The sequence below is a fragment of the Protomyctophum parallelum genome, assembly GCF_964188405.1.
Source record: "Protomyctophum parallelum genome assembly, chromosome: 5".
Lineage (NCBI taxonomy): Eukaryota > Metazoa > Chordata > Actinopteri > Myctophiformes > Myctophidae > Protomyctophum > Protomyctophum parallelum.
In genome coordinates, this window is record NC_139702.1 from 8535485 (window position 1) to 8558348 (window position 22864).

The 22864-nt window shown below is 44.0% G+C and overlaps 1 protein-coding gene across 1 annotated transcript in view; it reads left to right on the forward strand.

Moving 5' to 3' along the window:
• Positions 1–22864, forward strand: part of LOC310859111 (adenylate cyclase type 9-like) — a 57938-nt gene that overhangs the window by 24676 nt on the left and 10398 nt on the right. The window contains exons 2-6 of the mRNA XM_083765494.1: positions 12538–12719; positions 13791–13898; positions 14306–14571; positions 17796–17898; positions 21624–21841. Of these exons, the coding sequence (XP_083621620.1) occupies positions 12538–12719; positions 13791–13898; positions 14306–14571; positions 17796–17898; positions 21624–21841 (877 nt within the window). The remainder of the gene's footprint in view (positions 1–12537; positions 12720–13790; positions 13899–14305; positions 14572–17795; positions 17899–21623; positions 21842–22864) is intronic.

Consider the following 22864-nt stretch of genomic DNA (forward strand, 5'->3'; position numbering starts at 1 on the left):
CTCTATTTGTTGTGCAACAAAGCATATAGAGGTCTTATGTGGTTAGTCTGTCTGTCTGTCTGTCTGTCTGTCTGTCTGTCTGTCTGTCTGTCTGTCTGTCTGTCTGTCTGTCTGTCTGTCTGTCTGTCTGTCTGTCTGTCTGACAGCCAGTCTCTCTGTCTGACATCCTCTCTTCCATGTTTCCTGTTTCATCTGTCTTGTCTCATCTGTCAGTGTGAGGCTAATTATTTTATTCGCAAGGACACAATGGCCTTTGTCTCAACGTGCACACATGTTAGTGTGTGTGTGTGTGTGTGTGTGTGTGTGTGTGTGTGTGTGTGTGTGTGTGTGTGTGTGTGTGTGTGTGTGTGTGTGTGTGTGTGTGTGTGTGTGTGTGTGTGTGTGTGTGAGAGAGAGAGAGCGTGCACTTCGCAAGTTTTTTCAATTCAAATAAGCTAATCTGGAGCTTCATATCTTATTCATTACAGAGGGTCAGTTAGAGAGAGAGAGAGAGAGAGAGAGAGGACGGGAACCCCTTTTGGTGTTGTAAACATCATGTTTTACTTTAGCTAAAAAAAAAAAATCGTTAAAATGGAGCGCAAAACTCAGGGTCAGGGGTCAGGGGTCACTCAAGGGTCAGTTAGAGAGAGATAGTTTTTCTTCCTATGAGTTAACCCAGGACGGGAACCCCTTTTGGTGTTGTAAACATCATGTTTTACTTTAGCTATTTTGTTTAATCGTTAAAATGGAGCGCAAAATCTTTGAATATATTCTTTCAGAGCGAACATTTTTTTCTTATAATTCTTTTTATCCCACGATTTTGTAACCCATTTTTCACCCCTGTATCAAATTATCTAATGTGATCCTGGGCTTTATACACACCCTCCGCCAACCTGGGGAGAGCAACGGACTTGAACTCATGCTTCCTTCATGCATGAGTGTCCAAGTCGCTCCTTTACATCTGACAGGGGGGACAGTTTCCCTGGTTGGACGTAGCGCGTGGAAGGAACACGTTATTCCAACCAGTTCCTTTCCCCTCCATCAGGCGCCCCGGCTGGCCAGGGGGAGGCAGTTTAGAGACCAGGATTACTGCATGTTTTTGTGAGGGTACCTACCCTAGAGCGAACATTTTTAACTTGAATCTTTGCTTCTTGTGGGCCGGGGTTCCTTCCTGGAACAACATATTTTCAGATGGGGGGCTCGGCGGCCAAATACAGATCATTCTGGGGGTCCTTGAGCTGAAAGAAGTTGAGCACCACTGACATAGAAACATAGGGTTTAACCCTGTGAGCACCACTGACATAGAAACATAGGGTTTAACCCTGTGAGCACCACTGACATAGAAACATAGGGTTTAACCCTGTGAGCACCACTGACATAGAAACATAGGTTTTTCCTAAAACTGAAGAAGTTGAGCACCACTGACATAGAAACATAGGTTTTTCCTAAAACTGAAGAAGTTGAGCACCACTGACATAGAAACATAGGCTTTTCCTAAAACTGTTAGGATCTAGAAGCATTTTTTTAAATGGGTTAATTCAGTGCACACACAAAACATCTCTTCTTCATTTTGCATTATTTACTGTATATCGTCTCCAACGGGTGGGAACCTTGTATGCCCCAAACGGATACTTTCCAGAAAGTGTGTTCCAATAGATCCAGAGTAGTATTATTTTGTCAAAGGCGCTTAGTTTGTACTTTTCATTGGTTCAATATATTTGAACCCATTTAGGCCTGACTTAGAAATTAAAAAAATGTTCGCTCTGAAAGAATATATACCGGTATTCAAAGATTTGCGCCACATATTCACGATTTCTCAAAAATAGCAGACCTACAAGCTATTGTAGCTTGTAGATCTGCTATTTTTCAATAGCTACAGTATAACATTACACCAAAAGTGATTCCCGCCCAAAAGGGGTTAAAACCCATACAGATTGAACTTAACACTTTCACTTACAAGATACAAGGTTTCTGCCTGACAGCGACGATATGGATTGTGTGCTTGTGCACAGCAATGTGTGTGTGCTGTCACGCTGATGTGCATTATGTTGTGTGTGAGTGGCCGTGTCCTCGGATAAACCCCCGGCCTGCTCCTGACTGTGTGAATAGAATGGACAATCAATACTGTCCATTAAGCCACACTATAGAGTGTCTGTGTCAATGTTACTGTCCGGGGAAGATCGATATGAACACACACACGTGCACGGGCACACGCATGCACACACACACACACACACACACGCGCGCGTGAGCAACACACACACACACACACACACACACACACACACACACACACACACACACAAACCATAGCTTTACAGTAGATTATGATTCTGCAAATTGTTGGGTGAAGAATCACATCATTGACATTTGGAATACACTCACATGCATGCATGAGTATCAGTGTATGCATGAGTGCATGTAATGGGCTTCATGCACTGTGCAATTGTTTTAGACCTTTTTCTACGCTCCGGACCGTCTACAGTCTACACACACAGTCCCACCCAATTACACACATCTACACCAAACACATACAACACGTACAGTACAGTGCCCAAGGGTATAAAAACAAGCAAAACTATTAACCCATTCTGACCTGAGATCAGATTCATACGAGGTTTCCGCCGGACACACACTGGTCTGACGAACCCATTCTGACCTGAGATCAGATTCTAAAAATGTCAGTCGTTCTTCGATTTTTTTCAAAAATAGCAGACCTACAAGCTCATATCGCGCCACTCGGTGGCGCGATATGAGCTTGTAGATCTGCTATTTTTCAATAGCTAAAGCATAACATGATGCCAACACCAAAATGGGTGCCCGGTCAGAATGGGTTAAAGAAACAACAAAATTAACGGAAGTTAATGGAAATGTAAGAGTTTCTTATGTGGCAAGTAAGTAACTGTATGTTATGTGAGGCAAGCTAAACTCAGTGACCTTAGACGGGTTCTACAGAGCAGCACAGTAAGTGACCTCAGACAGGTTCTACAGAGCAGCACAGTAAGTGACCTTAGACAGGTTCTACAGAGCAGCACAGTAAGTGACCTTAGACAGGTTCTACAGAGCAGCACAGTAAGTGACCTCAGACAGGTTCTACAGAGCAGCACAGTAAGTGACCTTAGACAGGTTCTACAGAGCAGCACAGTAAGTGACCTTAGACAGGTTCTACAGAGCAGCACAGTAAGTGACCTTAGACAGGTTCTACAGAGCAGCACAGTAAGTGACCTTAGACAGGTTCTACAGAGCAGCACAGTAAGTGACCTTAGACAGGTTCTACAGAGCAGCACAGTAAGTGACCTTAGACAGGTTCTACAGAGCAGCACAGTAAGTGACCTCAGACAGGTTCTACAGAGCAGCACAGTAAGTGACCTCAGACAGGTTCTACAGAGCAGCACAGTAAGTGACCTTAGACAGGTTCTACAGAGCAGCACAGTAAGTGACCTCAGACAGGTTCTACAGAGCAGCACAGTAAGTGACCTTAGACAGGTTCTACAGAGCAGCACAGTAAGTGACCTTAGACAGGTTCTACAGAGCAGCACAGTAAGTGACCTCAGACAGGTTCTACAGAGCAGCACAGTAAGTGACCTTAGACAGGTTCTACAGAGCAGCACAGTAAGTGACCTTAGACAGGTTCTACAGAGCAGCACAGTAAGTGACCACTGGAAGGTTCTACAGAGCAGCACAGTAAGTGACCACTGGAAGGTTCTACAGAGCAGCACAGTAAGTGACCTTAGACAGGTTCTACAGAGCAGCACAGTAAGTGACCTCAGACAGGTTCTACAGAGCAGCACAGTAAGTGACCTCAGACAGGTTCTACAGAGCAGCACAGTAAGTGACCTTAGACAGGTTCTACAGAGCAGCACAGTAAGTGACCTTAGACAGGTTCTACAGAGCAGCACAGTAAGTGACCTTAGACAGGTTCTACAGAGCAGCACAGTAAGTGACCTTAGACAGGTTCTACAGAGCAGCACAGTAAGTGACCTCAGACAGGTTCTACAGAGCAGCACAGGAAGTGACCTCAGACAGGTTCTACAGAGCAGCACAGTAAGTGACCTTAGACAGGTTCTACAGAGCAGCACAGTAAGTGACCTCAGACAGGTTCTACAGAGCAGCACAGTAAGTGACCTTAGACAGGTTCTACAGAGCAGCACAGTAAGTGACCTTAGACAGGTTCTACAGAGCAGCACAGTAAGTGACCTTAGACAGGTTCTACAGAGCAGCACAGTAAGTGACCTCAGACAGGTTCTACAGAGCAGCACAGTAAGTGACCTTAGACAGGTTCTACAGAGCAGCACAGTAAGTGACCTTAGACAGGTTCTACAGAGCAGCACAGTAAGTGACCTTAGACAGGTTCTACAGAGCAGCACAGTAAGTGACCTTAGACAGGTTCTACAGAGCAGCACAGTAAGTGACCTTAGACAGGTTCTACAGAGCAGCACAGTAAGTGACCTCAGACAGGTTCTACAGAGCAGCACAGTAAGTGACCTCAGACAGGTTCTACAGAGCAGCACAGTAAGTGACCTTAGACAGGTTCTACAGAGCAGCACAGTAAGTGACCACTGGAAGGTTCTACAGAGCAGCACAGTAAGTGACCTTAGACAGGTTCTACAGAGCAGCACAGTAAGTGACCTTAGACAGGTTCTACAGAGCAGCACAGTAAGTGACCACTGGAAGGTTCTACAGAGCAGCACAGTAAGTGACCACTGGAAGGTTCTACAGAGCAGCACAGTAAGTGACCTTAGACAGGTTCTACAGAGCAGCACAGTAAGTGACCTCAGACAGGTTCTACAGAGCAGCACAGTAAGTGACCTCAGACAGGTTCTACAGAGCAGCACAGTAAGTGACCTCAGACAGGTTCTACAGAGCAGCACAGTAAGTGACCTTAGACAGGTTCTACAGAGCAGCACAGTAAGTGACCTTAGACAGGTTCTACAGAGCAGCACAGTAAGTGACCTTAGACAGGTTCTACAGAGCAGCACAGTAAGTGACCTTAGACAGGTTCTACAGAGCAGCACAGTAAGTGACCTTAGACAGGTTCTACAGAGCAGCACAGTAAGTGACCTTAGACAGGTTCTACAGAGCAGCACAGTAAGTGACCTTAGACAGGTTCTACAGAGCAGCACAGTAAGTGACCTTAGACAGGTTCTACAGAGCAGCACAGTAAGTGACCTCAGACAGGTTCTACAGAGCAGCACAGTAAGTGACCTTAGACAGGTTCTACAGAGCAGCACAGTGACCTCAGACAGGTTCTACAGAGCAGCACAGTAAGTGACCTCAGACAGGTTCTACAGAGCAGCACAGTAAGTGACCTTAGACAGGTTCTACAGAGCAGCACAGTAAGTGACCTCAGACAGGTTCTACAGAGCAGCACAGTAAGTGACCTTAGACAGGTTCTACAGAGCAGCACAGTAAGTGACCTTAGACAGGTTCTACAGAGCAGCACAGTAAGTGACCTTAGACAGGTTCTACAGAGCAGCACAGTAAGTGACCTTAGACAGGTTCTACAGAGCAGCACAGTAAGTGACCTCAGACAGGTTCTACAGAGCAGCACAGTAAGTGACCTTAGACAGGTTCTACAGAGCAGCACAGTAAGTGACCTTAGACAGGTTCTACAGAGCAGCACAGTAAGTGACCTTAGACAGGTTCTACAGAGCAGCACAGTAAGTGACCTTAGACAGGTTCTACAGAGCAGCACAGTAAGTGACCTCAGACAGGTTCTACAGAGCAGCACAGTAAGTGACCTTAGACAGGTTCTACAGAGCAGCACAGTAAGTGACCTTAGACAGGTTCTACAGAGCAGCACAGTAAGTGACCTCAGACAGGTTCTACAGAGCAGCACAGTAAGTGACCTTAGACAGGTTCTACAGAGCAGCACAGTAAGTGACCTTAGACAGGTTCTACAGAGCAGCACAGTAAGTGACCTTAGACAGGTTCTACAGAGCAGCACAGTAAGTGACCTCAGACAGGTTCTACAGAGCAGCACAGTAAGTGACCTCAGACAGGTTCTACAGAGCAGCACAGTAAGTGACCTTAGACAGGTTCTACAGAGCAGCACAGTAAGTGACCTTAGACAGGTTCTACAGAGCAGCACAGTAAGTGACCTCAGACAGGTTCTACAGAGCAGCACAGTAAGTGACCTCAGACAGGTTCTACAGAGCAGCACAGTAAGTGACCTTAGACAGGTTCTACAGAGCAGCACAGTAAGTGACCTTAGACAGGTTCTACAGAGCAGCACAGTAAGTGACCTTAGACAGGTTCTACAGAGCAGCACAGTAAGTGACCTCAGACAGGTTCTACAGAGCAGCACAGTAAGTGACCTTAGACAGGTTCTACAGAGCAGCACAGTAAGTGACCTCAGACAGGTTCTACAGAGCAGCACAGTAAGTGACCTTAGACAGGTTCTACAGAGCAGCACAGTAAGTGACCACAGACAGGTTCTACAGAGCAGCACAGTAAGTGACCTTAGACAGGTTCTACAGAGCAGCACAGTAAGTGACCTTAGACAGGTTCTACAGAGCAGCACAGTAAGTGACCACAGACAGGTTCTACAGAGCAGCACAGTAAGTGACCTTAGACAGGTTCTACAGAGCAGCACAGTAAGTGACCTCAGACAGGTTCTACAGAGCAGCACAGTAAGTGACCTCAGACAGGTTCTACAGAGCAGCACAGTAAGTGACCTTAGACAGGTTCTACAGAGCAGCACAGTAAGTGACCTCAGACAGGTTCTACAGAGCAGCACAGTAAGTGACCTTAGACAGGTTCTACAGAGCAGCACAGTAAGTGACCTCAGACAGGTTCTACAGAGCAGCACAGTAAGTGACCTTAGACAGGTTCTACAGAGCAGCACAGTAAGTGACCTCAGACAGGTTCTACAGAGCAGCACAGTAAGTGACCTCAGACAGGTTCTACAGAGCAGCACAGTAAGTGACCTCAGACAGGTTCTACAGAGCAGCACAGTAAGTGACCTTAGACAGGTTCTACAGAGCAGCACAGTAAGTGACCTCAGACAGGTTCTACAGAGCAGCACAGTAAGTGACCTTAGACAGGTTCTACAGAGCAGCACAGTAAGTGACCTTAGACAGGTTCTACAGAGCAGCACAGTAAGTGACCTCAGACAGGTTCTACAGAGCAGCACAGTAAGTGACCTTAGACAGGTTCTACAGAGCAGCACAGTAAGTGACCTTAGACAGGTTCTACAGAGCAGCACAGTAAGTGACCTTAGACAGGTTCTACAGAGCAGCACAGTAAGTGACCTTAGACAGGTTCTACAGAGCAGCACAGTAAGTGACCTTAGACAGGTTCTACAGAGCAGCACAGTAAGTGACCTCAGACAGGTTCTACAGAGCAGCACAGTAAGTGACCACTGGAACGTTGACACGCAAACCGTAAACGGACAACAAACGGTCGGTGGATGATGGTAGCATGTAGCTCCCCAGAGGGACAGGTCGAGAGACAATGGTTGTTGAGAGAGAGAGAGAGAGAGAGAGAGAGAGAGACAGGTCGAGAGACAATGGTTGTTGAGAGAGAGAGAGAGAGGGACAGGTCGAGAGACAATGGTTGTTGAGAGAGAGAGAGAGAGAGAGAGAGAGAGCGTGACAGTTTGAGAGGGAGAGACAGGTCGAGAGTCAATGGTTGTTGAGAAAGAGAGAGAGAGAGAGAGAGAGACAGGTCGAGAGCCAATGGTTGTTGAGAAAGAGAGAGCGTGACAGTTGGAGAGAGAGAGACAGGTCGAGAGCCAATGGTTGTTGAGAGAGAGAGAGAGACAGGTCGAAAGCCAATGGTTGTTGAGAGAGAGAGAGCGCGACAGTTGGAAAGAGAGAGACAGGTCGAGAGTCAATGGTTGTTGAGAGAGAGAGAGAGAGAGAGAGAGAGAGAGAGAGAGACAGGTCGAGAGTCAATGGTTGTTGAGAAAGAGAGAGCGTGACAGTTGGAGAGAGAGAGACAGGTCGAGAGTCAATGGTTGTTGAGAAAGAGAGAGAGAGAGAGAGAGCGTGACAGTTGGAGAGAGAGAGACAGGTCGAGAGTCAATGGTTGAGAAAGAGAGAGCGTGACAGTTGGAGAGAGAGAGACAGGTCAAGAGTCAATGGTTGTTGAGAAAGAGAGAGAGAGAGAGAGAGAGAGAGAGAGAGAGAGCGTGACAGTTTGAGAGAGAGACAGGTCAAGAGTCAATGGTTGTTGAGAAAGAGAGAGAGAGAGAGACAGGTCAAGAGTCAATGGTTGTTGAGAAAGAGAGAGCGTGACAGTTGGAGAGAGAGAGACATGTCGAGAGTCAATGGTTGAGAAAGAGAGAGCGTGACATTTGGAGAGAAAGACAGGTCGAGATTGAGGCAAGCAGCCACTTGGCCTCTGAGCACAGGTCATTAGCGGGTCAACTGGTTGTTCTTGTTCACATCCACTCAAAATCTGCTGGTGTGCATGACTCGTTTTGAAGAGATAATGGAAGGTGCAAAGCATCAGTGGTCCTTTATTTGTGTGTGTGCGTGTGTGTTCTTTCATGCGTATATGTGCATGCATGCGTATAATGTGTATGCGTGTGTGTGTGTGTGTGTGTGTGTGTGTGTGTGTGTGTGACTGTGCTTTTGACTGTGACTGTGACTGTGTGAGTGTTTGTATGAGAGAGATTGAGAGTGTGAGGGGGAGACGGTACAAGAGAGAGAGAGAGAGAGAGTTACAAACGAATCACTGGTCCCTTATTTATTTGTGTTTGTGTGTCTGTGTGTACTCACCGTTGTGTGCGTGAGACCTAATAGTAGCCTTTGTCATCTGTCTGGCACTGGAAACGATTGCTAAGTTGGAACACACACACACACACACACACACACACACACACACTACTCTGTCCCTCAAGGCTCTATTCTGGGCTTGGGAACCTGAGGACAGCAACCCATTTTTTTGTGTCATGGTTTGCATTGAAACCAGGGGGGCAGTCAGACAGATATTTAACCAGGGGGGCAGTCAGACAGATATTTAACCAGGGGGGCAGTCAGACAGATATTTAACCAGGGGGGCAGTCAGACAGATATTTAACCAGGGGGGCAGTCAGACAGATATTTTGTGAAGCCACCAAGGAAATCGGGATTTCCTGAAAGTTCATATAATGGCCTGTTGTGGCGCTGTCATTGGGCCCAAAAAAACCCATAGCCCCATAGAAGTCTATGTATTTGGGCGCAACTTCACCTAGACTGTATTACCTTAATAAACATGGTCATGAATACTTTCTGCTTCCAGTCACTACGGTAGTTTAAAGTCTAATTTCTTTTTTTTTTCTTTTTTTTTTTTAAGATATTTTTTTTTTAAGGGATAGAAAGTAGGCTGACAGGAAACGGGAGAGAGATGGGGGGATGACATGCGGTAAAGGCCGTGTCGGGTCCGGGAGTCGAACCCGCGGCACACCGCGACTGGATCACCAGTCCGGTGCCCAGACCGTTACGCTACGGCCTGGGCCTAAAGTCTCATTTCTAATGTCATAATATTCTTTTTGGAAAATGATGGTCCCATTTATTAAAAGAATGACCATAAAGTCGCGTATGTTCTGAGGGGCGTGGCTACCGTTACAGTCTATGATCGGGATTCCCCACCCACTCGAGTCAAAATAAAAACCAACTAAGAAGAAGGGGGGAAGTCCCGCCTCGTTGTCTGGGCCAGCCAATGGGCCAGCTGGGCCCAAACGGATCTAGAAAGATGGCGATTTACAATACAAGGACTGACAGGCTTCATTTTACGTTCATGTTAGACCCGGGGAACGCTTTGTCCATATTTTTTACAGTCTATGATTGAAACACACAGAACCTTTCAAACAGCCAAGTAATTCATTGTTTGTAGCAAGGAAGCTGAATTGTTATGAGATTTGAAGACGTGCTAATAAATGATGGCTGGAATAGCTATTGTTTATAGAAATCACTCTCATAGAGTGTCATATTTTAGGTGCATGAGCAGCACATGAAAGAGAGATAATTTAGAATCAAATGGAGAGAGAGTTAGGATGGGAGCAAGAGGAAGGAGAGAGAGGAGGCTAGGGCTTAATATATTCTCTGTCGTACGACAGTCGACAATGGCCGATCTGCGAAGCACGCTGTGAGCTTTGTATATCGTCTGTTTTCTCTGCATGACACGGCCATATGACAAAGCATAAATCAGGCTTTAAAGCAAACAAATGAAAAGATATAGAAAAACGTAAGGGACAATGATTGGAGTGTGTAGCAAGCAATGAATGAAATAAATGATTGTCGGTTCTGGCCACTGTCCATTCATTCACCCATTCATGAAAGATTCCAGCACATCAAGACTTGAGCTGTGACAGTATACAAAACACAGCTAGATTAGCTCTGCTAGCTGCTGGTGTGTGTTTGAACAATGAGGCCTGCTATCCAGGTTATAGTGTGTTTAGACAGGCTGATAGTGACTGGCCCCGGGCCATCATTCTAATCCTATATTTGTGTATTTCCTTGTTGGCCCTGCACTTGTGTGAACAGGGCCAGAGGCTTTGGGATGTTGTGCAAACACACTATGCGCAACACCCAGGATTACTTTACCATTATCTTCTTTCTTTGTCTGCCGGAATGGCTTGGTTGAGCGGAGCACAGATACAGAAAGAGCGCTCTCAATGTATAGCTAGCCGATGTGACCCCTGTAGCACTCTAGCATGTCGAGTGCCTCAAAACCGTTATTGCTTTGTACAGTATTTTTCCTTGGCCTCTACTGTACATCGACCTATATGACTGAAATGGTGCAGTCAGAGCAACTGCTATCACCAAATGAGAGGCTCTGTCGGATCAATAGGGTCGACAATAATTCCACATTTTTCAACAGAGTTGGGTTGAAGTGTCAGGATGCATCTGTTTGTAATCATCATTTGCCTTCTATCGTTTTAATCTTTAGCGTTTTACGAGGCGGAAAAGCACCTTGTAACTTCTACATATTTTTATAAGCAAGTCAGAAAAGGGAGGGCTATTGTAAGTTTTATAATTCTCGCAAACATAGTCATGCGTGTACTGTATACATATTTCTTTTATAGCACCACCTCAAGTGTTTTATTACTTTTATATGATAGTTTTATTATAAATCAACTATTAATCAATCAATGGAAAACAGCAGATTATGATTTTATAGTCCCTATCTATGAAATAGGATTCCATTGTGTGTGTGTGTGTGTGTGTGTGTGTGTGTGTGTGTTATGTATTTTTTTTAAATTAAAGTCATACTGTATAAGCTTTTCAAAACTTTTTTTTTTTTTATATAATGTTTTTTTGTTCTCTAAACTATGTCTAGTCATGACTGTCTGTCACGAGTCACGACACTCATGCCAATATTACACAGGCAATGTATATATATATATATATAATTTGAAAGTTAATACATACAGATTGTTGAATCTCTATTGACAAATGTATGCAGATGTTTAGTTTAAAAATATATTTTGGTGCTAGGAAGTAGGAACCCACAGCATTTGTGTTGTAGCAATACTTCCCTACATTTTTTTTGTTCATTATTTTTATTGGCCTTTTCCATGGGCATTTAGGGTCAATGAACAGTTTTTCATTCAGTCACATCTACACGTTTTCTTTTATGTTATTACGGTACATACAATGATTAATAGATTCTAAACACCTGATGTGACCTGATTTTTATTTTGAACTGAAGTCTGGGAATCACAGACAAACAACAGACAATGGACCTGGCCATAGCGTTGCCAAAAAGACTACTAAAAGATATGTTACACATTATATGACTATGCAGTTATTGTAGGTCAAGTGATTTCATAATCTTTTTGGGGTGTCAGTAATGAAGCAACCATTTCTGAATGACTGTAGTGAGTAGAGTGTAAACAAAGTGTTTTGAAACCTTTTACCGATAATTATATTCCCAACCCCAAGCAGCAGATGAATCCCAGATTGACTTAGTTTGGAACTCCCTGGATTTACCAGTCCTTACTGATCCACAAAATGCCAATTTGATAAAACCAATTACAAGCAGAGAAGTGGACATTTCCAGGCTAAAAGCAGGGAGGTCTCCGGGATCAGGCGGTTTTTAACACAGAGTGGTATAAAATGTTGAGAGCGGAGTTGTCCCCACTATTACTCAATACTTTCAATGGGATTCTGCGGGGAGGTGATGCCCCGCCTTCTTGGAAGGAGGCCATTATCTCGGTTATTCCAAAAGAGATAAGAAAAGATAAACTGGAATGTGACAATTATTATCGAACAATAAGTGTTTTTATATTTAGATTATGAACTTTTCACCTCTATTATGGCTCGGAGGCTGGAGGACATTTTGTCCACCATTATAAGTTTGGACCCAGCAGGCTTCATATGTGGGAGACAAACCTCAGACAATATTAGAAGGTCACTACACCTCTTAGGTCAAATTACTACGGATAAATCCAAATCAATCCTAGTAGCACTGGATTCTCGGAAAGCCTTCGTCTCCGTTATGTGGACAGTAATAGAAAGTAATGGCGAAATGTGGTTTTCATGAACATTTTATAAAAGTTATCGAGGCCCTATATGAATGTGTGAATATATGTCCTGGCATTTATTTCTTTACTTTGTTGTCTTTCAGGACTGAAGACGTACCTAATCTCTGGAAGGCAGGTGGAGCATGATGGCCAATGTGCATGCTCCCAGTCGGGTGGTGGGGCCAGCCCTCCCTCCTGTCCCGGGCCCCACACCCCAGACCTCATTCCTGGGGGAGCACAGGCCGCTGAGCCCCTGCTTCCAAAAAGAACTCCAGATGGGGCCGTGGTAAGTTGCACAGAGAGAGAGAGAGAGAGAGAGACCTAACAAAAGTTAGGTGCATGGAGCAATTGGAGCATTCATGTACAGTAATTTACCTATATTTTATTTGACACCAAATCTCTTGAAAATAGCTGATCTACAAGCTCACACCGCATCGTGTCGCCTATTTGACATGCCCAGAATTGGGATGTTAGGGTTTATTTGGTTAACGTGGAGTCTCTTATTTTAGGCATGGCATTATAGTATATCGTTGCTGTCTGGAAGAAACCACCTAACTCCATTTTGGAGTTTTTTTTCCCCCTTTTTTTGCATACCGGTAAATCAGTGCTATTGAACACCCTTTACATCTGTGTGTTGTTTCGAAAATGTTTAACCAATGGAAAGTAGTAAAAAGTGCTTTGGACAAAACCTCTTAACTCCATTGGACTCTCAGGGCTCGATTTTTGTCGCCGCCGTTACCCGCAAGGCCCGCAGCACAAGTGAGACTTCAAGGCAGCAACGCATCACTCTTCCATGCCATGGGCTATAGAGCGTCGCAGTCCTGCCCCCTCGAGAGACCCGGAAAATAGTTCCCCGTTCATTTTCCTCATAGACATTTCAAAAAGTATTTATTTAAAGACGTTTACGCCGCGGACAAAGCCAACTGGAGTTGTGACAAATCATGACAATAAACAATGTTTTGGGCTGATCAAATGATTAGAAAGAAGAAGAAAAAAGGCAGGATACAACACTTTTTTCTTCTTTCTTCTTACAAATTATTTTCCTGAAAACATTTTGGAGATAGGTGGTTCTTCCCAACAGCAGAGATATATAAAAGGACTAAAACAGCAGATATACATGCTCACAACATGTCACAATGCGGCTCATTGTGAGGTGGTAGACATTTTGCTAAAACATTGTCGTACAACAAAGAATAAAAAGGGGAATAACGGGTTAAAGTTTCTAGAACATCCCAGAATGCAACGGGCAGCCAGTATTTCAGACAGCTTCCAAACTGACTTCATGTGTTCTTTGTCTCATGACTTTCATTTGTTAACAACCAGGGCTCTCTCTTTCTTTCCTTCATACTCCCTCTAGTCCTCCTGTGTGTCCTGTAGTGTGGTTTTGTCGCCAGCGGGAGAGCAGAGCGATGAAGTTGCTGCACTTAATGGCTGCCAGGAGGAGCACAAGACGGGCAGTGCCAAGGTAAAACACACACCAACCTACAGCATGCACACACAGTGTCAGCATGACTGCATTTATCACTGACTATGTAAACACTCTCTCAAGTATCTGCCATTGACCCTCTCATTCCCTCCACCCAACAAACCCTTCCTCCCTTCTCCGTTTCTCTGTTTATTTTTCCTCTTCTCCTTTTTATCTTCTTCTTCCTCTTCCTCTTCCTCTTCCTCTTCCTCTTCCTCCTTCTCCTTCTCCTTCTCCTTCTCCTTCTCCTTCTCCTTCTCCTTCTCCTTCTCCTTCTCCTTCTCCTTCTCCTTCTCCTTCTCCTTCTCCTTCTCCTTCTCCTTCTCCTTCTCCTTCTCCTTCTCCTTCTCCTTCTCCTTCTCCTTCTCCTTCTCCTTCTCCTCCTCATCTTCCTCCTGGCTCTCTAGTTTGTTCCAGGCCACAGCCCCAGGGCACTCAATGGTCTGCTCAGTCCCCCACTGGAGGACCCCGTGCGTGCCAGCCAGAGTTCCCTGTGTGACATGCTCCAGGACAAAGAGAAGAAGACCAGCACGGGCACTGGGACTGGCATTAGCCTGGGCATGGCAGGGGCCGCGGGCGCTGGCATGGACCACTCTGCCCTCATCCCGCTGCGTGCCAAGGACTTCAGAGAGAAGAGCGACGGCCATTTTGTGGACGTTATCAAGGAAGACAGGTGAGGTGACATTTATAAAAAATATTGTTATTGCTGTTTCGGAAATGACATCACGGCCTGTCTGTTATACTGATTGACGATGACTAGGTGGATGTTTTGACGGCCTACAATGAACCCCTATTCTTTCCGTGTGCCAATTCACATTGACATACCAGCATTATTCACATAACTGCTTCATTGTCGCTATTGTTTCAATACTGTGCCTGTATCAACAGAAAATGTTATAGACACCAGTTCTCTCCCTACAGGCTCCTGTATTTGCCATGTCATCACAGCAGAAGCGTGTGTGTAGGCTATAATTTATTATGTTGTGTTAATAGTGAACATGACCATATATTCTTCGGCAGTTAATCCTCTGGAGAATTCTGAACAAGTTAAATGGCTTTCCTTTATGTCTACAACTTGCACTGCATTCAAACCAAAGAAAATAAAACACTACATTTCTTATTTACAAGTAAGCTGATAATAAATGAGTTAGGTAAGGTAATGTAAATTAGATTTCATAGCCATCTAGTCTGTGGGGTAACAAGAAGACTCACCCCGGTGCGTGCCCGTTTTTCCTCCCGGAATTTTCCCCATAACTTTGTAATATGCTATTGGCTGTTTGTATTCTTTTTGGAAGAATATAAAAAGATACTCCTGTGGAAAGGCTATATTATATTACTTATATTGACCCTATAAACAATTTAGTATTATTTAGTATATGTAAGGTTTTGCCCCCTCAAATGGTACCTCGTCAGATAATCCCCACATATCCTACAACAACTTCTGTGAACAGACTTCACTGTAGTAGCTTTTCATAAATTATATTTGTACTTAGGCTGTTCTGCTGTCATGAAAGTTTATAGTTAGAGAAATTCAAAATCCAGCCGTCTTCTGTCCAGCCTCTCCCACCCCTCACTAGGGAAAATTCTGGGAGGAAAACAGAAACGGGGTGAGTCTTCTTGTATTCGTCTGTGGCTACATTGAAACAGATTACGAAGTGTTCACATGAGTCAGTTGTTCCGATACTGGTATCAGTTACTCGGGCCAATACCACCCTCAAGTACTCGTACTCTGTACTCTGAACCGGACCCGATACTCTGACTGAGTACCAAAGCATCCAATTGACACTAGGCTGAACGAATGCAACGGCAGTAATTCTGCCCCAACAGCCAACACTGCAGCAAATCGCCAAAAACAGCAGACCTACAAGCATGAATGACAACTGACAAGTGTAGGCATGACAATGAAAAAGGGGGTAAAATAAGTGGTTACTCAACGAAAATAAAAAGTACTCAGTATTGGCAAGTACTAAAATTTTAATACTTGTACTAATAATGGCATGCACTATTTAAAAAAACCTTTTAAAATAGTTCAAATAGCATAACGTGTAGATGTAGATTGGCTAGTTTAACTATTTTAAAATAGTAAAAAATGGCAAATAAGTTTAGGGATAAAGGATATGGCGCAAGATGGAGCTCCGGATCTCTTTGCCAAAAAGACATCATCGTGATCTTGTGCGTCTGTTTAGTCCATAAAGTGTTGTAAAACTTGGCATGCATGAATCTGCCACATCCCATTATGGGAAAGGTTAAACAAGATTTCCTAATAATAATAAAATTAAATAAAAACATAATATTTAAATAGTATTTAATGTATTGACCCATTCTGGACGGGAACCCCTTTTGGTGTTTTAACTAAGCATTATGTTATACTTTTTTTTATTTTTGAAAAACCCGTGAAAATGCGGCACAAATCTTTGAATATATATTCTTTCAGAAGACTAGTCAGGCCTAAATGGGTTAATTTACTATATTTAAAACATGTAGACTGGCATAAATGGGCATGGCCCGGGGCTTCAGCCGAGCAAAGTGGTGGCACTGAGCCAAGTATGTCCGATAACACCCCACAAGGCCCCCATTGTTAACATTTTGTGAAAACGTTGGGGAATAAAAGTGGCCGTGTGATTATGGAAGGCCGACTGACAGTCAGTATGAAAAGAATCAGTTCTTCCTTTGCCCCGTGACACACATTTACAACGCTTTGTGTTGTACTTGTTATGCACATCTGTTTGGAAGTTATGCACTCTGTTTCTCATGTCCCCTTCTAGACTAGAGTAAAGACCATGGAAGTTATGCACTCTGTTTCTCATGTCCCCTTCTAGACTAGAGTAAAGACCATGGGGTCACCAAAGTCAGTAGCGTTATTCAACATGAAACTATAGACACCAAATTTCACGGCAATCCAGTCAGTAGTTGTCTAGCCCATTCTGACCGGGCACCCATTTTGGTGTCAGCATCATGTTATGCTTTAGCTATTTAAAAATAGCAGATCTACAAGCTCATATCGCGCCACCGAGTGTCGCGATACGAGCTTGTAGGTCTGCTATTTTTGAAAAAAATCGAAGAACGACTGACATTTTTAGAATCTGATCTCAGGTCAGAATGGGTTCGTCAGACCAGCGTGTGTCCAGTGGAAACCTCGTATGAATCTGATCTCAGGTCAGAATGGGCTAGATATATTTTTGGGGGCCAAAGTGTCGGACATGGCCATCTGCTGCTGTCTAATGCTTAATTGATGTTCCGTCGCACGCCGGTGTCAGTATCACGATCTACAAGCTCACAACGTATTGCATACACAATGTTGTGAGATTGTAGATCGGCTGTTTTCACCCTGAGGCAATACCGTACGATGCCGTATAAATCGGGCTTAACAAATGGAATGAAATGGGAATTGAGAGAACAACAGTGGAGAGGGAGGGGGAGCCCGGAAGGATTATCGCCATTATCGCAGAACTGTTGTGCGGGCGTGAACATTTTGGATACCGATGGCGTATCCTCGGGTGAAGGTCAATGGAGGCGATAGGAGATAGGAGATTTTGTTTGTACGCTCACATACCTACTAGAAATATGACCAAGATTGTGGTGTTCCAGCATACACAAGCAGTAATATAATTTAACAAAAAAGGGGGTAATTTGGTGTGTCCCTTTAAATTAAATCTCTGTCAAGAGGTAGGGATGTAGAATAACTGGATAAAGGATTATTTTAAAGCATTGACGATTTCACATACTGTAGGTGATTTAGCAAACGCCTACTTGCAACATCAATACGGTACACCAAGTCTGTATACTGTATAATACTACTACTACTAATAATAATTATTATTATTATACATCCAACCTTGTGTTTGGTAACACTGCTACTATTATGAATATGATACTATTTGTGCCTTCCATTCCTAGCCTGATGAAAGACTACTTCTTCAAGCCTCCCATCAATAAGATCAGCCTCAACTTCCTAGAGAGGCCCCTTGAGACTGCCTACCGCACCAGCTACCAGGAGGAGGTACACATGCACATTCACACACACACACACACACACACACACACACACACACACACACACACACACACACACACACACACACAACCATATGCATGCACACGTGCATGCAGATACGCACACACATAAACAGGGCCATAAACAGGGCCTACATAATAATAATAATAATAATAAATATAATAATAATCCATTCTGACCGGGCACCCATTTTGGTGTCGGCATCATGTTATGCTTTAGCTATTTAAAAATAGCAGATCTACAAGCTCATATCGCGCCACCGAGTGGCGCGATACGAGCTTGTAGGTCTGCTATTTTTGAAAAATCGAAGAGCGACTGACATTTCTAGAATCTGATCTCAGGTCAGAATGGGTTCATCAGACCAGTGTGTGTCCGGCGGAAACCTCGTATGAATCTGATCTCAGGTCAGAATGGGATAATACAAATGTTGACCATGGCGAAGATTCACCACCCAAAAGCAGATGTCGACAGGTTGTATCTACCACGATGGTCCGGAGGACAAGGCCTATTCCAACTCGGACTGACCCTCAAGACGAGTAGACGACCACTATTGGACTGGATGCATAGTTTGCATACCTCACAAAAACAGCTGATCCACTCCTCCAAATAGTAAAACGTCAGTTCTACTCCATCACTAAAAAAGCTGCCAAATTTAAGAAAGAGCTTGATGCCCCAGAAATCCCACCAACTGAAAATGAAGTGACCACCACCTATGCCAAACGAGTGAAGCAGAAGGTAAAACACTTTGGACAGCAACAACTGTAGAAGACCTGGGAGGAAAAGGCATGGGAAGTACCCAAAAAAAAAGAATGACAGGCTGAGGAGCACTGGACTGAAAGCAGAGACTGAGAGAGCCTGATAATCGCTGCACAAGACCAGAGCCTCACAACCAGATCTTATCACCATCGGATCATCAAATATGAGACAGACCCACAATGCAGAATCTGTGTAAAATATGAAGAAACCATCGACTGGCTAACACTGAGAGAGGCACAGCAAGGCAGCAGCATGGGGCGTCGCAGTCCTGCCCCCTTTCATGACCACGCCAGGCCCAGGAAATGAATCCCAATGCATTTTTCCCATAGACATTTCAAAACGTATTTATTTTTAAGCGTCGTACGAAGCCAACTCTTGTCGTGACAAATCATGACAACACACACAATAATTTGGACCAAACTAATAATTACAAAGAAGAAAAGTGTTGTAACGTGCCGTTTTTTTTTCTACTTTCTAATTCTTTGTTTGGCCCGAAAAATTGTGTTTGTTGTCATGATTTGTCACGACAAGAGTTGGCTTTGTCCGCGGCGTAAACGTCTTTAAATAAATACTTTCTGAAAATGCTATGAGGAAAATGAACAGGGATTTATTTTCCGGGTCTCTCGAGGGGGCGGGACTGCGACGCTCTATACCTGCACTGGACGATCTGCAGGAATTACAACGTCAAGACGTCTACGAAATGGTTCGAACATCAACGGAAACCAGTCTCTGAGAATAATGATGTCACCACCACCATCCTCCGGGACATGCCCATCCACACTGACGGAGAGATAAAAGAAAAGAGATAATATGCTCATAGTAGACATGGCTATACCACCTGAAAGAAACACCTGAGTGCAAGTCACAGAGAAGCTGTCAAAATACCTGGAGGTTGAAATCAGCAGGATGTGGAATATGAAGACTGAATTAACCCATTTTGACCTGAGATCAGGTTCTAAAAATGTTTTCTACATCCTGACAGTTTTCTGATAAAGCAAAAATAGCAGACCTACAAGCTCGTAGCGCGCCACTCCCTATGAGCTTGTAGATCTGCTATTTTTCAATAGCAAAAGCATGACATAATGCTGACACCAAAAGGGGTTCCCGCCCCAAAATGGGTCATCGGAGCTCTTTAACTCATGAAGAAGCTCATGGAACTCATGAATAAGGGAATACAAAAGTCAATCGAGTGACATCGGCCCCATAGCACCTTAGGTCCATAGTTTGGACACGGCTCTAGAGGATTAAAAACAAAAAAACAAACGAAATAATAATGATAAAAATAATTATAATACATTTTAATTGTATTAAACTTTTCATTCACAGGGAGTCTCAGAGTGCTACATAGTTAAAAACATATAGTCTAATGAATAAAAAAACATCAAGCACAAACGGATATTTCTGACAATTAACACAAAAAGCCATAATAAGGTTTTTAGGACTTTCAGAGTTTTATGAGTAAAAGTACAAATGTATTGGCAATGAACATATGTACATATTAGTAATAAAAGTTAAGTGCTTGAGTAAATGCAGTTACTTTCTACCACATGCACGCGCAAATCTTTTATGTGGAGAATCCCTAATCCCTATTACAGACCATGGAGGATTGATTGGATGATGGGGGGGATTTCCCCTCATTAATTAAAGCACATGCATTAACCCATTCTGACCTGAGATCAGATTCATACGAGGTTTCCGCCGGACACACACTGGTCTGATGAACCCATTCTGACCTGAGATCAGATTCTAAAAATGTCAGTCGCTCTTCGATTTTTCAAAAATAGCAGACCTACAAGCTCGTATCGCGCCACTCGGTGGCGCGATATGAGCTTGTAGATCTGCTATTTTTCAATAGATAAAGCATAACATGATGCTGACACCAAAATGGGTGCCCGGTCAGAATGGGTTAATGAATTAAAAGCATACGCATTGTGGTTTGTGTGTGAGTGTGTAGAAACAAATGTGTACACACACATGGTATGCAATACACATTCATATATGTGTACACATAACACTTCCACACACAGACATTGGTAAGCCGGTTTAATTTGGGCTGCATTGACCTTACTATGTTACTGCCCCCTGCTGTTATAATGGTGTCATTACATGGGTAAACTGAACACATCTTTCTCTCACATTCAAACTCACTTCATTCAAAAAACATAACCTTCACCTTATCTAGTACTCTTAACAGAAACTTTATGCTTTATACAAAAAACGATTTCAATATTTGTCTCCACCAGGCCGAAGGCATGTGGGGAGAGTATGTTTTGCACTCCGTCCGTCCGTGTGTCCGTCCGTCCGTCCGTGTGTCCGTGAACAGCTAATCTCGGCCACCGTTAACCCGGTCGATGCCATATTTTGCACACACACTCCCTGGATGCCAACGATGAACCTCTGCCCCAAACTTTCCAGAACGGGCTGTGTTTTTACCTCGGGGTGTGTTTTTACCTCTAACTGCACGGATCTGTGGATAACCTGGTGGAGACCTGTGCCCGGAAGGGCAATTTTTCTAGTTTCAATTATTTCTCCCCAGAAATGGTCCCTATATTTCTGGCACTTGTTTGAGCTCACAATACCACACAGGAAGCAGTATACTGATAACACCCTACCCCCCCCCCCCCCCCCCCCCCTCTACCACGGCATACTGCCTCCTCCTCCTTCCACGGCTCTTTCCCTCTTTTTTCAGTTTTTCCTCCTTTTCTTTTTTCTTCTTTTTATTCCGCCATATCTTCTTTCTTTTTCTGTTTTCGTTATCTTTGTCTGTACTCCTGTAAGTAATGCCGTAGACCATTTTCAAAGAGAAATCGTCAATAGCAAATGTCAATAGACATCTAATAGACATTGGTCAGTGTGTGTGTGTTTGAAAAGAAGCAGGAAAAAGCTAATGCTTATAATATCCTACCCCTTCATAAGTTTTATATGAACACAGAGTCCTATTATCGTCTGCCCAGGTGAAGAGGCAGGTGCCTCTGCAGACGTTTGCCAGCACCACCTTCAGCTCCTTCCTGGACGTTCTCCTCAGCTGTTTCGTCTTCTTGGCGCTGACCCTGGCCTGCTTCCTGCCCGCCCTGGTCAGCCCGGCCACCACGGGCCCCCCGGCCCCTACCGCCCTGGCTCTGGCCCCCCTGGCCGGCCTGCTGGAACTGGCCTCTCTAGTGCTGTCCATACGGTGAGGAGTGGACACTAACACACACAACTAACACACAGAACTGGCCTCTCTAGTGCTGTCCATACGGTGAGGAGTGGACACTAACACACACAACTAACAACACACAGAACTGGCCTCTCTAGTGCTGTCCATACGGTGAGGAGTGGACACTAACACACACAACTAACAACACACAGAACTGGCCTCTCTAGTGCTGTCCATACGGTGAGGAGTGGACACTAACACACACAACTAACACACAGAACTGGCCTCTCTAGTGCTGTCCATACGGTGAGGAGTGGACACTAACACACAGAACTAACACATGTGGGAAAAATCTGCAAGACAAAATGTGCAAGCATATTCTCATTAGAAATACATTGTATTTGCACAATATATCAGCATCATACAGTATAACTACGTCGACATTTTTAAAATGTCTTCTAAATCATGACAGTTTTCTGAAATACCTCATGTTTCTGTATCAGTGGTGCTCAATATTTCATGTCAAGGACCCGAAAATTATATGTAATTGGCCTCCGCCCCCCCCCCCACGCCCCCCATCTGAAAATATGTTCTTCCAGTGACCCCTCAGAAGCAAAGAGTTAAAAACTTTCGTTCTGAAAAAAATATATACTGGTATCCAAAGCTTGCGCCACATTTTCACGATCTTTCAAAAATAGCAGACCTACAAGCTATGAACTTGTAGATCTGCTATTTTTCAATAGCTAAATTATAACATAATGTTTAAAACACCAAAAGGGGTTCCCGCCCCAAAATGGGTTAATGTTGCATAATTAGGCTAGTTCTGGTTGGGTCAGGCGTAAAGGAAGGACACAGGAAAAAAAACCAACTGTTAATTCAACCATGAGACTGCACAAATGGAACCAAATGGAACTACATTTGTACACTTTCATGTGTCTGTGGTTGAGAGAAGGAAATAGAGCGTAATGTGTGTGAACTCTGCAGCTCATAAGTGCATGTGTGCGTGTGAAGAGAATATGTATCGGGACAATGAATGTTGATTGTGGAGAGTCAGGAGGA